Source organism: Neurospora crassa, linkage group II (genome assembly GCF_000182925.2).
Source record: "Neurospora crassa OR74A linkage group II, whole genome shotgun sequence".
NCBI lineage: Eukaryota > Fungi > Ascomycota > Sordariomycetes > Sordariales > Sordariaceae > Neurospora > Neurospora crassa.
In genome coordinates, this window is record NC_026502.1 from 1,466,325 (window position 1) to 1,482,151 (window position 15,827).

Here is a 15,827-nt window from a genome sequence, read left to right on the forward strand (position 1 = left end):
CTCAATTTGTTTCGTGATGAATTGAGTTGATGAGAGCGGGAATATCACCTGCAGTGAAGACATCAGCGTATACACCTTTCCAACACAATCACAATTCAAAGCACTAAAAAATTTCCCAAATCTCCAAGATATCTTGAAAGGCAATCAATAGCTGAGATACCTATAGGCAGCCAATGCCATCGGTATGAGCAGTGCAGAGGCAGCCTGGTTGCCTCTTTGACATTTGTAGCCCATTTATATAGCTCCGTCTGCCCCCTTCCCCCCCCCCCCCCCCCCCCTTACCAGTCATGGTCGTACGTGGTTATTATTTGCTGAATTCCTCTTCTTCCGTGAATGTGTCATGTGTCATAACACCATCAATTTCCGATTTCCGATAGGTACCCAACTTACAATCGCATCGCTGCACCTGTTCCCCGGAAAGGTACTTGATGCACCTCCGTTGCCTCCAGCTCGCAAACAGGATGAGTATCAGATGTCTTCTCTGGTTCCCTAAACTGTCCATATTTGGCTTGATTATAGGGAGGATCGTGGGCATGTACGTCAGGTTCCGAGTATCCGCTCTCTGCCAATGTCTTTCTTCGCCTGTGTCGTTTCAACCAAAAGACGAGGCAACCGGCGACAACCAATGCGAGAAGAGGTCCGGCCACGACGCCGGCTATCCAGGCTCTTGATGAAGTACGCCTTGCATTTGTCTCAGGGACGAGATTCCCGTCAATTGTTGTGCTTGGTGTAGGCGTTGAGTTGCTGGTGGTGGTAGATGGATTATTTTCTGATTTGTTTGACGAGCTCACCACTGTCCCTGTGTTTGATTCGGTTTCTGGTGAAATGTTCGACGAGCTCACTGGTCTAGGTTGGGTGACGATTGAGGTGTATATTCCCGATGTTATCATCACGGTAACAGGTTGCGTTATCTCCACGGTTGTTTGATCTTGGCTATCACTCGAGAAGCGGTTGTAGTATGCCGAGGAGACGGAGGCTACCGCACTCGGGTCGACTTCTTGGTAGATTGTAGGAACTGCCTCGTACCATGAGGTACATACCCAGTCCATCCAGCTTGTGAGTGGTGAGGGAAACCTGTCAAAGATAGTAGTGCCCCGGCAGTCTGGATATTTGCCTCCACTGTGAGAAGAGAGGATCAGCTTAGGCATCCGGTACCTAACCGTTTACAAGCAAGTTTTGCAAAGGACTAAACATACCAAGTGCTATGTGGCTTTCCATTGAACAATAAAACTGAACCATCACACCCGACCGCAAAGTCGCATTGGGCTTTGAACGCACAGCAAGCGGCGTAACTGGAAGAGTACATAAATCTCTCCCCCGGTCCACAGGACACAGGGACCGCTTAATCAGAGCAAGTTAGAACGTAGCGATACCCCCAAAAATATAAGGTGCAGGACGTACTATCTCCGTAGGAATAGATATAGGTGCCCTTCACATCGCCTGGTGGGAGGGTGGTTTGAGCTTCCGGAGCTGCCGAGATAACCACAGGAATGCTGTCTTGAGCTACTACCGAGCTAAATATACCCAAAAGGCATACCGAGGCAAGTCGTATACCCAGTTGAAGGTCACGAATTCTGGCTCTGGAGGCCATGGTGCTCCGAATAGGACCTCAAAGTGTCAAAAGAACGTGTTACGGGGAAGACCTGAAAGAGACTGCGAGGTACGAAACAAATATGTCGAGGATTGGGGAATGCAAGCTACTCTCCAAGCCACGACATATTTGATAAGACGGACAGTTTACTATGGCGCGAGGCATGGTACGGTTGTCCAGAAAGAGAAGGTGTTCGAGAAACATAGAGGTAATGGGCGAAATTGTGGCGACACGGCGTGCTTGACTTCCTCACTGAAACCGGGCCGTTGATGAAAAGGCAGGTTGTCGGCAGCCTAAAAGAATATTCGGTCACCCGTCGGAAAAGCACAGCCCGAAGGATTCCGCCTGAGGGCATGAGTCGGGTATTTGAACCACTTGTTAGCGGCCTGGAAAGGTGAGGACGGGAAGCCGCAGAGTTGTCAATGTGATAGAAGGACTTCCGCAGACCATGTCTAAAGCTCAGGTATCGTGTCCGAACTCGACAAGGGCCGGGTGCTGCCCACCTCTGGACTAGCCCTTCATATACAGATCTCAATAAAAATGGCGCAGTTGTGCAAAAACATAACGGGCAACATAGTAAAGGGATGGCAGTCATGTTTTATCATCAAAGAAATTGCTGCCAAACAACCCACAAGATAGCGCGAGATACGAAGCAGAGACAGAAGGAAAGAACAAATTGACGACACCAACCATGCCATACACTATCAACTGGGATCTGCCCCATTCACCCACCCTTCATCTGATAGATGATCTCACCAATGCCCCCCCAAACCCATAACCCCCGTCATGCCAGCCACACCCATGCCCATCCCCAACCCGAGTCCATAAGAACCGTGTTGGCCCTCCGACGCCGGCAAAGTACCATATGCCGAATCCGAAACCTCGTCACCACCATTGCCCATCATCCCCTCCAAACAAGCCTCGAGATCGACTTCGCCATTCTTAAAGAAGGGGAGGTCGAGACTGCTGGGATCGAAGGTTTCGACAAGGGAGTCGAGCCAGGATGGGCTTTGTTGGTTTTCTGGGAACGAGACCCCATCAATCTCGTCACCTTCTCCTTCATCTTCGTTTCGGTCTCCATGGTGGCCGTCCGCACCGGCACCGGCATTGGCGTCTTCGGGGCTGTTTCCGAATCGGCTCGGGCTCGGGCTGGGCGGGCTGCTAAGCGGCGTAATCACTTTCGCAGTGTTGTCGGTAGTGCTAGGACCGGCAGCACCAGTTGTTGTAGCAGGCCACACCCAGGTTCGGCTAAACTTGAATACCACGTCCTTGAACAGCTGATCGGCCTTTTGGTTCATTTGCGTCTGTACGGACGTCATCATCTTGTCGAGCTCCTGCCGGAAGATGGGCTCGACATAGCGGGGGAGTTCGCGACGCAGGAGGTCTTTGAAGGAGGAGATGTCGAAGTTTGAGGCGGTTGGTGGAGCTGTCGTGGTCTTGTTCTTTGTCGAAGAAGGGGATGTGTTAGATGAGGAGGAGGAAGGGGTGGGAGTGGAGGTGTCGTAATCTGTAAATGGAAGATGGTCAGAACCCGACGAAGGACGAAAGAAGGAATGAAGGAGAGAACAGAGAGAGTACACGAAACGAGGATGGAAAGGAGAGGAAAAGGAAGACAAACAAGGAGAAGGGATCTTCGACCCCGCTGGCCCCGGAAAGATGATACAGTACATATCATTCCACTTGTCTTCTTCTGATAACCCAGCCTTGGCTCTAGCGTGTAACTTCTTGTCTTGTTCGTCGGTGATCACCTCAGGGACGTTGTCCTTTCGGAGTCGGCAGGGCGTTTCTGCCCTTTGATGTCTCTTGAGGTCATCGTCTGTCTTGAATTGATCGTAGCATCGGGGGCAGGTGTTCTTGAGTGAGTGGCGGCGGTAGATGTGTTCTCTGCAGGTGGGTGTTAGGTGTCAGTGTACTGTTTGCAACTGAATAGATGAACGTGAGAAATGGGGGCGCACTTGACCCGATGAACACTATCCCATCCCGGTCCACAGCATGTCTTCACAGTCCTATATCTGGCCGGGTTGTGCTGACAAAACGGACAAGCGAACTTGCGGCCTTCTCCTCCTGGTGCTTCAGGGCCATGGTGTTTTGCCCGCTTGGTGGTCGCCTTCTTGTTATCCCCCGTCACAGCGTGATAATGTTGATATTGTGCATGCTGATCCTTGGATAGCTCCTCCTCAGTTGCGATAGCGCTATCCTGGTCCTGGTTGTATGGATGATTGCTTTCAACGGCCCCTCGAGGCCGCTTCAATGTCTTGGGGGAGGGCTGCTCGGGGAATTTATCAAGCCATTCGTCAAGCTTACGAGCGAACCTCGCCATAGATAGCTGAAGAATCAATTTCTTTCGTCTGCTCAGGAGGCTGCTAGCGGTTTCAGTCGTCGTCGCTGTCGAGCTGTTGGCTGGAGTGTTGCCTAACTTGGAAATACACACGTCCTCCATCAAGGGCCGGAACAATCATAGAATCGATCCGTGTTGGGCTAGAGAGCGCCAAGCCAGAGACATCAGCGGTGATATCCTAGCGATGCAAATACTCGGACTTGGAAAGCTGGGTTGGTGGGTATGGTATATATGGAAGGCTGCCCTGATAAGGCTGGAGAGGTGTGTCGAGCAATGAAGGTAGACAAGAACTCAGTACCTAATGGAACGAAGGCCTGGGAAGGAGTAGATGCTGCAATATTGGCGGACCAAAGGGTAATGTTGACTTATAGTAACCAAAAAATGATCAGCTGCCAGGTAGAGACGGAGGCTCGTGGGGATGGAATGAGAGAATTGTATGATTGGGTTCGAAAAGAAATGTACGAGATGAAGTCCAATGGAAGCTCGATAGCAGACCAGTGGGAAGGACAAGGTGAGCAAAAACATGACCGAAATCCCCAAAAGTTAAATACCTACTCGCAGTTTGCGCAAATGCGGAGAAGGAGTAAGATAGAGTGGTGTAGATACAGCCCTCCATCAGCTGGTGTCATGATACACCACACCTCACCCACCACCCCTTCCAAGATCCCGAGGATCCCACAGCAAGAACCTCGAATTCTCCAATGAACTTCGTGGAAGCGGGACACAACTCGGCGATGATGAGCAGTGGTACAAGATCAGCGAAGCGTTGCAACTGCAATTCTGCGACCTTGCAACCCAGATCAAGGTGCGGTGGCGGCGGCGGGATACTCCGAAGGTAGGAGGGTAGTAAAGGTAGGTTCCGCATGACATGCCGAAAGAGGGTTAACACCAATGCCCGCTGAAGATTGTTGGCTTGGCCTGGTCTCCCGGCATGCAGCCGGCATATTGTGGTGACCTCGTGCATAACATAATTGCTCAATTGCGGAGAGTCCCTTTATCCATGCTGGGAGAGGTAATCGAGACTCACATGCAGTAGACAAGGCTGTGGAAAAGGGGTATAACATCCAATTGGCCCTTTTGTCCACACCTTATCCCGGCATCGGGCCGGCCGACGAATCTTACAGTGAGTTGTCATCAATGATGTTGTTTCTCTGAGGCAGATGACGCGTTTGAAATTCCACCAAGAGCGGCTCAATTGCGACGAAGAGGTGCAGAATCGGCGAGTGTTGTGTTGTGAACGTTGACAACGATGAGGGCCGGCTATACACGATGAGCAAAAAGGCCATGATTGGGATATAGAGGTACCCTTGCTGCCGTCGCCATGATCAATTCCGAATAACCAAGTGCCTCCCAGGTGAGCCTCCCGGGCTGAATTTGGCGATTTCAATCCTCACGTTGTGGAGGACAATGCCCAACCGCAAAGTCGAGGCCTCTCTCGCATCTTTTGCTGTCCCTGGCCTCCTGTCCCTGGCCTCTCAAATAGCCACTTTCGTGGAGGATAAATGGTTAAAACTTCCCCCCGGAGCAGGATTTCAAGATGTTCTCCATTCAAAACCGAAATTTCCAACAAGAACACAGTTGCTCCGCTCCGCCCTCAGAAATCCACATACAAAATGACACTGATCGAGGTTCCTACTTCAAAGCCCTCAAAGGCCAAGTAAGTGGTACTGACCATTTCAAATTATTCCAAGGATCACACTGACATATAGGCTGTAGTAAATCATCAGAAAGCTCATATCGCCTCGAGACATATCTCCAAAGTGACCCCACCGTCACAGAGAGGTTAATGAACAACTCCGGCCTCGACGGGATAAAGGGTCGGATTAATACCTTGGAGGCCAAAGTAAATGCGCTGGCGCAATCATCTTATGGGTCTCCCTCACCAAGGTCTGGAAGCGCGAACAGTCGATGAGGAACAGTGGGCCGGACATGGACGGACAAGAACGCATCATTGCAAGAATTGTATCAGGATGGGGAATTGTACGGCATGCATGGATATGGAGTTTTGGACAGGTCTTAAACGGGTGCGAAAACCGCAGAAACTTGAGCATGAGCCGACACCGGCGCTGGGGCGGGACCTGTAACGGGAGCCGGAGCCGGAGCCGTAGCCGGAGCTGACACGGGAGTTAAACCTGGAGTTGGGACCGGAGCAGGAGCAGGGGCAGGAGCTGGAGCTGAATCTTCAGCAAAGTCGGCAATAGGTCCAAAGGCCTAGGGAATCATTAGCACATCAATTCAAACAGCATGTAACCAGCCAACTTACTGCAGAGTCAAGATCCGCCCAATCCGTAAACGTCCAGTTATCCCAAAGCCTCCTCGTGAAACCAGGCGTCGTGGCCTCCCCCTCCTGATCTGCAACTTGATCTTGCACCGATCCAACCATTTCTGCCGCCCAATGAGCGCGAAGGGCATCCTCCAGCAACTGATCATCCGGCGACACGCCATCAGCCTCTTCAACTTCATTCTCAGCCTCCTCATCCTCCTCCTCCTCCTCCCCATTCTCCTCCCCATCCGCTGGGGTATCTTCATTAGCAGCCTTCTTGTTAGCACCGCTCGCCAGACTTGGGAAGACATGACCTGTCTGGCGCGTCACCTCCCTTTTCAGCTCCTCCAGTATAATGGCCCACTTGCGCGCGGGCGAATAGGGACTGGTATCCGACGCCAACATCTTGATGCCTCTTTCCACCAGCTTGTGCAACTTGCCATCCATCACTTCATGGCCGCGGTAGTGAGGACCACCAAACAATTTCTGGCGCTCGCGAATGTGCGGGAGGATGATCAAGACGACGGCGGCGCAGTAGGCGACCTGGTGGGGGTACCAGAGCGTCACGAATTGCGCGTTGTCCTCTGTGCGACCAAGACCGGTGACGACACTGAGGCTGATTCGTGCCGCGTCGACGCACTCGCGGATGGCGTAGTCAGTGGTTTCTTTCAGTTCGCCTGATTGAGGGTAGGGCGTGGTGAGGAAGGGCCGGTAGGCAAGCATGGTGGCATGACAGTGTGCTATCCGGATGAAAACCATCTGCCTCTGGAAAAGGGGAAGCAGCAAGGTGGGCTTAAGATTCCTGAGGAGATATGGCAGCTCGTCCCTCCACTGCTGAACCTCTTTGCCGATGCGTAGAGCGCTATCGATCCTTTGCTGGTCGGGGATCTCTCGAAGCGAGTATACTTGGTGGAGGAGCTTGTCGATGAGCTTGTTCAATTTGGCATGGGAGACCAGTGCTTCCATGTAGCAATCCCCCTTGTGTGCCCGAACAGGGCCAGTGGGCCCCATGTCCTCGTCGTTGACAGCGTCTGGAAGCTCCTGATTGATGAAATCGTCACGGAAGTGGCTGGGTCGTCCAAAGACCATGCTGAGTTGTTTGTCGATAATGTAACCCGTCCAGAATGTCCGCCTCTCGCACTGGAGTTTGGCATAGTCCGGTCTTTTGGTAATGTCGCGACCAAGTCCACGGTTTCTGCCCACACGCCGATGAAGACCGAGGCTCGTGATCATCTGAAGGGTATTGCCAAAGGTGTACCAAGCTTTGTTCAGGCGGCATGTGCTCAAGAGGTACAAGTCCTGCAAGAGGCGAGCTTGGACAGAGTCTAACCTCGGATCGCCTTTCTCGGCATCTGTGAGATTTAGGGCGGTGTTTAGCAACGAATCGCCGTATTCGAGGGACCAGATATAGTCGTCTGGAGGAGGCATTTTCCTGCTCTTCATCGCCTTGCCGGTTTTTTTGTTCATGCGAACCCACGACTTTGGAGCATCCCTGAAGAGCGAGCCAAGAGCCATGGTCATAAGGGCAACAGCGGCACGGGCATGGCCTACACCATGCCACAACTCCTGACGAGCCACATAATTCTTTTCAACTTGTTCCAGCCAGTTCCGTACGGTATGACGATGGAGGAAATGAAAGGTGCCGTTCCAGCTCCTGAAGAAGTGGTCCTGCTGTTGGTACCACCTCTGCCGATTGGATGGAAACCGAACGGTTGTCGAACGGTCCCAGGGCTGATCAAGAGGAAGCTGAGAAGTACGCTGCACCTGGGCAAGTTTCTTCCACGCCGCATGAAGAAAGACAAGAGGTGGAGTGTCATCCTCTCCGTAGCGGCGATCAAGCTTGAGGCTCAGGTAGTCCTGTTCAGGGCCGCCGTGGCGCGCAATATCGTCTCTCATAGCCTGTCCCTCGGCATCACCCTCATCATTTCCAGGTCCTTGGACAGGCTGTGGCAGATCGTCAGGCCCCAAGACAGCATCAACCAGTGCGGGCTTGTGATAGGGACCTCTCAGTTCCGGGTTCGGAAGATCTTCGTATCGGTTGCGACTGTTGCGTTTCTTGTAGGTGCACTCCTGCCTCATGGTGAAGCATCTATCGCACGGTAGAGTGCCTGAACAGGGATGGCGTCCATCCCGACAGATGTCGCAGGCTCGCTTGACCCAGCTCCGCTCGCGTATCTCCTTTCCGCGGATGTCTGTAGTACGGGCAAAGTTGCGGGTGTTGGGATCATTGGGAGGTGGAGGAGGAGTCCTTGCGCGGCCTCGGTAGTAAGGGTTGTTGTAGGTGCACTCTACGCCTTTCTTGATGCAGTTTGCGCATGGCTGGAAGCCCTGGCACTTTTGACGGCGGCCATGGCAGGCATCACACGCCCGGGTGATCCTCTGCTTCTTCTTGGCAGGCCTGTCCTCTGAAGGCTCCTCCGGGGCCTGCCGTTCTTGGGATTCTTGTTGTTGCTGTTGATGTTGTTGATGTTGATGTTGTTGTTGTTGCTGCTGCTGCTGCTGCTGCTCTGACTGTGGTTGCTGTGGTTGTTGTTGTTGATCAAGTTGGCCTTGTCCTTGAACTCCATACTGTTGCTGCTGGGGATTGGACTGCGACGACTGAGAGCGCGAAGCATAAGCCTGCTGCTGGATTTGGGAGTGTTGGAATTGTGGGAGTTGTTGCACTGGTTCAACGTGCTGGACGTGCTGAGGAGGCTGGTGATATTGTTGGGCGTTTATCTGCTGGGAGGGGTACGAGGGCAGGGGAACGCGTGTGGTGGGCGGCGCATTGCCGTAATAGGAATCAGAGGTATACACAGGATTCTCATGATGATTGGACATGATGGGGGCCCCAAGTGAAGCGATCCTGGGATGATGGGCGCAAGCGGTGGTGCTCGGGATATTGCAAGCCAGATAACCTGATTCGGAGGTCACCAGACTCGATGGCAGCGGCCACGGAAAAGTGGTTCAGCTCAGTTCAACAGTATGTCATTCCAGGGTTAGGGTTACACTCGCCATGTACCTACCACCTCCATGTCATTGAGCGTCACTCCTCACATTAGCCTCGGTATCTACGACTGAGAGGTGCTTGCCAGATTGGAAGAGGAAAAACTCTTCATCAAGTTCTTACAATTACTAACTCAAGGGAAAGCCGCCCGTGGTGTCTCCATAATTCATACATCAACAACAGGCTCCAGAAGCGGGCGACTTGGACCAAAAGGCGGGTTAGGGTTGATGCGTGACGATACAGTCCAGTACTGGTTTGTTTGTTAGCTCGAGACCTTGCATCAACTTTCCTAGAGGTTTTCATTAGCTAATAACGCCATTTCCGATGCTCAATATCTTATATCAATTTTTGTCAATGCCTTTTTAATTCCTACTCGCGGGCAGCCATTTTGACTTGTCCTTGTAATCTTTGGGACTATTCGGGATTGATTTCGTCTAGTGATCGAGTACCTATAGTACCTCTACTGTAGGGGTGCCTAGGTCGTGTAGAGGTACTGAGCTAACAAACAAACCAGCATCGGACTGTACTTGTTAAGCTTGAGGCATGCAGGTGACTGCTCCTGTTTGATCCCACCGGCCGTTGTCCTCCACTCTCCATGCGGGCATCCTATTTACATTCTATCGATTGCCGCTTTTTCACATCTAGGTATAGCTTATACAGCCTACCTTATGCAAGTCCCATAGGACACCTCCCCCCACCGGTACCACCAATGCAACCGCCCTTAGCCAACACCTCCAATCTCCTCCTCTCCAAATCCTTTACCATCTCCTCAATCTCTTCCTTCCCCTGTCCCCTCAATTTCTCCGGGCCAACCTCATGGATGTGATAGCCCTCCGGCTGGAACCTGCTATCCCCATCACCCGGAACCGGAGCCCCAGCCAAGCGACTCAGTAGGGCCGACGGTCCCCAGCGTTTCCAAAACGTCGGCTTCACATACCACGGGTCAAGTTCGTATACGTTGTAGTGATACTTTCCGGTGGCTGGGTCGACGTCCTTGTCGATTTTGTGGAGAACCATCCACTCGGGTCGGGGAGGGCTGAGGTGGAGGAGCAACCAGCGGCGGAAGAGGAGGATCCAGGTTAGGGTCTTTTCTTGCCATTGAGGCGGTTCGGGGAAACTAGACGTAGGATGACGGTTAGTATCTCACTGGGACGGGCAAAGCGAGAGAGAGAGAGAGAGAAGGAGAAAAGAAAAAAAAAAAAAAAAAGAGAGAGAGAAAGAAAAAAAAAGGGGGGAAGCATACTTCATAGCCTCTCTCAACTTCTTCCCCATCAACACCCCAATAAACCCTTTCCCAACTCCTCTCAAGAAGCTTGGCTGGCTCAACAGCAACAAATCCACCGTATGTTTCGCCACCTTTTCGTTACTCTCTGTATACCGCACCTCCGTATCTTCATACCAATCACTCCACCGCTTCATCTTTTCCATCCACTCCAGTCCACTCTCCCCCTCTTCTCCCTCCTCCCCCTCCTTCTTCTTCCTCCTCCCAAACCTGTCCAAATCCTCCATCCCAATCCCCATCAACTCCCCCACCTCCCTCCACACCACACCCAACGCACACCTCTCCACCACACTCACCTTCCTCCACTCCCACCTGCCGATCCACCTCGCCGGCTCCAGCGCAAACATGCTCAGCGTGTACAGCATATCCCCGTTCTTGATCCGTCCCGCCTTCTGCCAGCGGCCATGCAACCAGTTCATTCTCGCCAGCGCCTCCAGCCCCCTCTTCTCCCAGGGCGGGTTGATGATGATTTCCCCAATCAGGACCTCGGTGTCGGTGGCTCGCTTGGAAGCGCTTTTGGTCGCGGAAAGCTGGCCTGTTGCTAGCAAAAGGGACGAGATGGAGGGGATCGAGTAGGTCTTGAAGAGGGCGAAGAAGAGGGAGCGCCTGTAGAGGTAAGGAAACTCGCGCTGGGAGAGGTCCATGTGGATTCGGTGGGCGTCTTGAAGGGTCATTTTGTCCAGATTGGTGGGGGAGCCATCCGGGGAAAAGTAGTGCGGGAAGCGGGTGCGGTAGGAGTGCAGGCGCTGGAAGCGGAGGTAGCGAATAAGGAGGAGGTAAGAGGGGGTGAGCACGGTGAGGATGGTGGTCCAGCTCCAGACGAGACTGGTTGGTAGAGGTAAGGAGGGCATGATGGCTGACATGAGGCTATCGGGTGGGGATGGTGTCGTGGTGTTCATACTGATGATTTTGAGATGGGTAGCATGAGCAGGCCCTTTCTCTCTCGTGTTTGAAGTTGAAATGACGTAGGAGGCTTGGGCATTGTAGGACAAAGGATACAAAAGCTATTTATACTGATGCACTTTCCGAATTTGTGCCCACCCCTCGGTTTCCGGATATGTATTTGCATGTCTTGTCTCGGTAGTGGAGTCGATAGATGTACAGCTCACCCCTTGAAATTCGTTAGCGTAATACTTACAGAGAGCTCTTTTACCACTTTCAGGTTGGCAATACTAGAGCCCTAGCGTGACAGCGTCTCGTTCGTTATTGCCCGCTGTGAATGGAATCAATGTTTTGGTGCATGTGAGTGAGAGTGTGAGACACGCGCTGGTTTGGTTTTGCGGTGGTTTGAACCAATAGGAATGCTGCAATCCTTAGCCTCTCCTTTCTTAAAAGAGGGCCCAAGTCTTATGCTAACAAACTTTAGGCATTGAACTGTACGTCTACTATGGTAGGGATAGGACAAACACATTTGCGCTCGCACCCCGGCATCACACACCTTCTCCGCTCGCTGGAATCCTTCCATCCGTTCGGTCAGATAGCAGAATGGGAGGGGGCGAATCCTGGTACCCGCTCGCCTCGGTTGATCATCGGTTGATGGTTCATTCAGAATGCGGTTGCAATCCCATGTTTCACGGCATGAACCATGTTGCACTGGCGGCCTGGGTATTGCGCGCAGTCTTTGAAGACACCACTCCGCCGAATCTTTTCCGTCGACATGCCCATCGTCATAATTATCATGAAGTAATATCGACGCATAGCTGCTTACGCGTAAAGATTTTTCTCGCTAGTCGAAACGTGATTCGTGACTGATCAGAGGTGCCTGAAAGTTGTGGAGTGACGATGCATGGCATCAGACGCCGTCAGTGAGATTTTGGCGTGTCGCAAATTTCAAAGCCATCGACAGCGCCAGCGTATGACCCCTCTTGATCTGAAGTCCTCCAAACAAACATTCCAATCAACCGTCTTCCTGTATCTTCCGCAATTGCCAACTGAAGCGGTAAAAATCAACTCATACCAGGAAAATATGTGTCTGGAATGTCATCTTCTCATGAAAAATGGTTTGTACACAATAACAAGAGCCCCAGATAATCATCTCAAGATGCCTATATGCCGAGTTTGCCAGGTTCACTAGTCTTTGATCTTATCCCGTCTCCAACTCCTTAATTCAGACCACAAGTTGTTCTTGCCTTTTCCCTCGCCTCGAGTCCTGCCAAAATCGTGGGGAAGAGTCGAATTCAAATAGGGAGCGAACCCACCTCCCAGATCGAGAAGGGGAACCATAGACGGTCGCCCATGTGCACACTGAAACGGGAATGCACAACTGGCCAGCCGCAAGACCAAGCTGCTGCATTCATCCAGAGACAGTTCGTCGTTGAACATGATGGCGCCTGACTTGTTAGCATAATGACCTCTCATGTCGAGGGAGCAAAGGATAACTCACTTCTACAAGACCTAGAATTCAACAACTCCAACATACCTTCCGGGCAATCATGGAACCTAGCGACCCAGTCACGTTCTCCCTCTTTATGAGTGGCGCTGATCCCACGACTCGTAGACAAGCCCCGACCGGGGTTGTCATTCAGCCTCCATATCTCCTTCCGAAGCAACTCGACCAGCACTCGCGGCTCCAACCGACACCGTTCCAAAACGCTGGGTGGCAGTGACTGTACTTCCACGGTGAACCTCGTCGAGTGTTCCTGGCGTGCGAAGACTTCGTAGAAAATGCCCCAGTACTCGAAGTGTGCTTTGTATCTGACAAGAAGGTTCCCGTCTTGCTTTGACAGGTCGAAGCGGAGAGGGCGTTGTAGGGATTGTGTTCGGGCCATCATTTGGTCTGACTCTGTGGCATCTGAGCGGCGGACAATGGTGAAATAGGATTTCATCAAATCTTCGACGCGGATGCGCTCGTCAGCCGCGTGCTGATCGATCAGCATCAGGATGCTTCGGTCAACGTCGGAGCTAGGGGAGACTTTGTCTACTTCCGTGGGAGCCAGTTTGACAAAGATGAATTTCTTATCAACTTGTGCAACGACAATTGCCGTACGCAGGGCATCTCTGGATATTCGGCCCTGCAAGGTAACCAAGGCCCCTCCATTGGTTAGTTCCACATTGACGGCTCCCATGGAGTGGCGACTACAGCTATGATGAGCGCCTTGCTCCGAAGACTCGTACAACCCGGGCACATGGGGTATGGGAGCTTCGACAGGCTGGAAAGCGGTTCTTCTTGACGCCGGGACACCACCTTGACGTAGTGACTCCTTTTGACGTGGCTTTAGAGTGTCTCGAGGTTTCGTTCCGGGGGCAGAATGGGGTCGAATTACAAAGCCAGTCCGCGGATCTATGAGTGTTCTGGTATTCGTAGTGGGATCTACCCACTCCACATAGTTGTCCGTCTTGCTGCTGTCCAAGCTTGGGGGCAGACTGGACTGTCGACTCGGTCCCCGCGACGCGAAGGAAGCATTGCTTGATGGATGTGGCTCGACATCCTCGAACGGCTTTCGTATGAGCTTACCAGCTCTGTCAAACAGTGGATTTTGAGCCCAGGGGACGATTTCCACGTTTTGACTAGGTGTGCTGGCAGATTTGACGGCTCTCTCTCTAGAAAAGGCTGAACTACCTTCTTTAATATGACGGTTGACTGAGCTGGCCCAAGAACTACTGGGAGTCAATCGCGCTAAGTCCGAGGGGGTGTGCTTCTTGTCGCGACTGGAGGCTACCTGTGAGGACGAAGGGGAGCCAGACCTTTTGAGACCACTGGACTCGGGCAATTTGTCCCTTGAAGATTTGAGTCTTTCCAAGGCATTGACAGGCTTGGGCCGAAAATGGTGTTTCTTTAAGAACTCGTAGGCTATCACCTGAAGAAGGTCGGTGATGATGGAGAGGTCCTGCTGCCTTTCGTCTAGAAAGTGATCGGCATTGAGAGAGTCCTCTTGCCCCGACATGATGACTTGAAGAAAGAACATGGGCCATCGATCGATTCCTTTTCTTGACTTGAGTTCTTTTAAAGTGAATCCTTCTCTCCTCCTTGGCTGCCCTTCGTTGAGTGCTGCTTCTTCGATGACGCCAAAACCGGAATTTGCAAATACGCGGTTGACCTCCTCGTACAAAATATTGGAGTCGCTTTCATTTGATAGGGGCCGTATGCCCAAAGACATGAATTGCACCCGCCTTGTTGCTACAGGGACGAGACAGAAGCAGCCGCTCACAGAAACGCCAGGTACGGAGGCTCCAACTGGAACCCATGACTTGGAGTCCTGTTCCTCAGTCAGTGAAGCTTGAGCAAAAAGGCTGGAGGCCCGCAGCACCAGTTCATCAGCAAGGTTCCGACGGTCTTGGGACTGGTTGGCTATCCCGGCAGTGTGAAGCGTAATGAAATGTTGAGAAACCGCGTTCTGGATGGATACAGTGACCTCGTTTGGCCAAGGAAGAAGGAGGGAAACAATGGTATGGACGAGTTGGTCAAGGCTCTTAGCCGTGCCCAGTCGTTCAATTTGGGTGGCCCTCTGCTTTACGCGGACGGGCATGGAGCCGAAAAGGTTGCGAACAGTAACCCGCGTTCCACTTGGGAAGGCCAGAAGGCGCTCTTCGGGAAGAGCAGGAGTGTTGCGGGCCACGATTCGGGAGTTGTGAATCGTTAAAGCGTTATGTGAGCGGTGCTCATGATGATGAGAAGAGATGGAAAGCAGAGACAGAGCTGCTAGAGAAGCTAGGAACTGGCCATGTCTTCCATGGAAATCGGGATGTGGCGGATATCGCGAGGTATAGTGAAGCTTGCCGAGACCGCCCTCCTCACGAAAACAGGCTGGAGGTATACCGAGCCCATTGTCCTCAACCGAGCAGTTTCCACGGCTGTAGTCGATAGAAATATTGATCTTGGTTGCACTGGCGTCGAGTGAGTTTCGAAGCAGGCCATCAACAACGCCGTTCAGGGAGGTAATAACCGTTGAAGACTTGATCTGGGCGATAACGTCCCCAGGGAGTGGTTGGATGGACATTGTAGTGGCTGATGTGAGTCCAACATGACTTTTTGACAGAAAGGTCTCGGCGGGGTGGTCGGCGATGCAAACAGACACTGAGTGTTGAGCTCTAGAAGGACGGGACCTGCCCAAGAGAGGCAGCCAGGGAATGGAATGGAATGGAAGTGACGTAAGTATAAGGATAAAAAGCGCGATGGGTTAATATGTAGGCGTCAGTCAATAGTTCCCGTACTCAAGGCTTGTCAATTGAAAGTAGTAGCGGATGCCGTTGAAGGAAGCAGCTTGGATGAAGCCATTCAGAAGCAAAACAGAAAGAAGACGTCAGTCAGGTCAAAGCTCTCTCTGTCTTGGCACTAGAGAGCGAGACAAGTGAACCTTGATGGCCATGGCTCTTGGCAAGGCACGTGAGAGCCGAAGCTCCACAGCGGACCCCAGGGGTCGAAACATT

The 15,827-nt window shown here is 52.2% G+C and overlaps 6 protein-coding genes across 6 annotated transcripts; 1 reads left to right on the forward strand and 5 right to left on the reverse strand.

Annotated features, from left to right (window-relative positions):
• Window positions 1-278: 278 nt before the first annotated feature.
• On the reverse strand, window positions 279-1,591 carry NCU05379 (hypothetical protein; the record flags this gene model as incomplete). The annotated part of the gene is made up of 5 exons (XM_958099.2): window positions 279-324; window positions 391-582; window positions 1,041-1,074; window positions 1,197-1,292; window positions 1,402-1,591. 5 exons carry the CDS (start codon window positions 1,589-1,591, stop codon window positions 279-281), a joined length of 558 nt encoding a protein of 185 aa, XP_963192.2.
• A 569-nt stretch (window positions 1,592-2,160) lies between these two features.
• Window positions 2,161-4,736, reverse strand: NCU05381 (hypothetical protein). Its single transcript, XM_958101.3, has 3 exons — window positions 3,547-4,736; window positions 3,210-3,475; window positions 2,161-3,098 (listed from the first exon to the last, which is right to left on the reverse strand). Exons 1-3 carry the CDS (start codon window positions 4,029-4,031, stop codon window positions 2,344-2,346), a joined length of 1,506 nt encoding a protein of 501 aa, XP_963194.3. The 5' UTR covers window positions 4,032-4,736; the 3' UTR covers window positions 2,161-2,343.
• NCU05382 (hypothetical protein) lies at window positions 4,386-5,228 on the forward strand (the record flags this gene model as incomplete). Its single annotated transcript, XM_958102.2, has 4 exons — window positions 4,386-4,440; window positions 4,491-4,512; window positions 4,593-4,764; window positions 5,115-5,228. The coding sequence occupies 4 exons, from the start codon at window positions 4,386-4,388 to the stop codon at window positions 5,226-5,228; spliced, it is 363 nt and encodes a 120-aa protein (XP_963195.2).
• On the reverse strand, window positions 4,742-9,069 carry col-24 (colonial-24). The gene is made up of 2 exons (XM_958103.2): window positions 6,193-9,069; window positions 4,742-6,140 (listed from the first exon to the last, which is right to left on the reverse strand). The coding sequence occupies exons 1-2, from the start codon at window positions 9,010-9,012 to the stop codon at window positions 5,946-5,948; spliced, it is 3,015 nt and encodes a 1,004-aa protein (XP_963196.1). The 5' UTR covers window positions 9,013-9,069; the 3' UTR covers window positions 4,742-5,945.
• Window positions 9,070-9,579: 510 nt separating this feature from the next.
• Window positions 9,580-11,464, reverse strand: NCU05384 (hypothetical protein). The gene is made up of 2 exons (XM_958104.2): window positions 10,422-11,464; window positions 9,580-10,295 (listed from the first exon to the last, which is right to left on the reverse strand). Exons 1-2 carry the CDS (start codon window positions 11,357-11,359, stop codon window positions 9,845-9,847), a joined length of 1,389 nt encoding a protein of 462 aa, XP_963197.2. The 5' UTR covers window positions 11,360-11,464; the 3' UTR covers window positions 9,580-9,844.
• Window positions 11,465-11,998: 534 nt separating this feature from the next.
• Window positions 11,999-15,697, reverse strand: NCU05385 (hypothetical protein). Its single transcript, XM_958105.2, has 2 exons — window positions 12,844-15,697; window positions 11,999-12,790 (listed from the first exon to the last, which is right to left on the reverse strand). Exons 1-2 carry the CDS (start codon window positions 15,395-15,397, stop codon window positions 12,531-12,533), a joined length of 2,814 nt encoding a protein of 937 aa, XP_963198.2. The 5' UTR covers window positions 15,398-15,697; the 3' UTR covers window positions 11,999-12,530.
• Window positions 15,698-15,827: the final 130 nt, after the last annotated feature.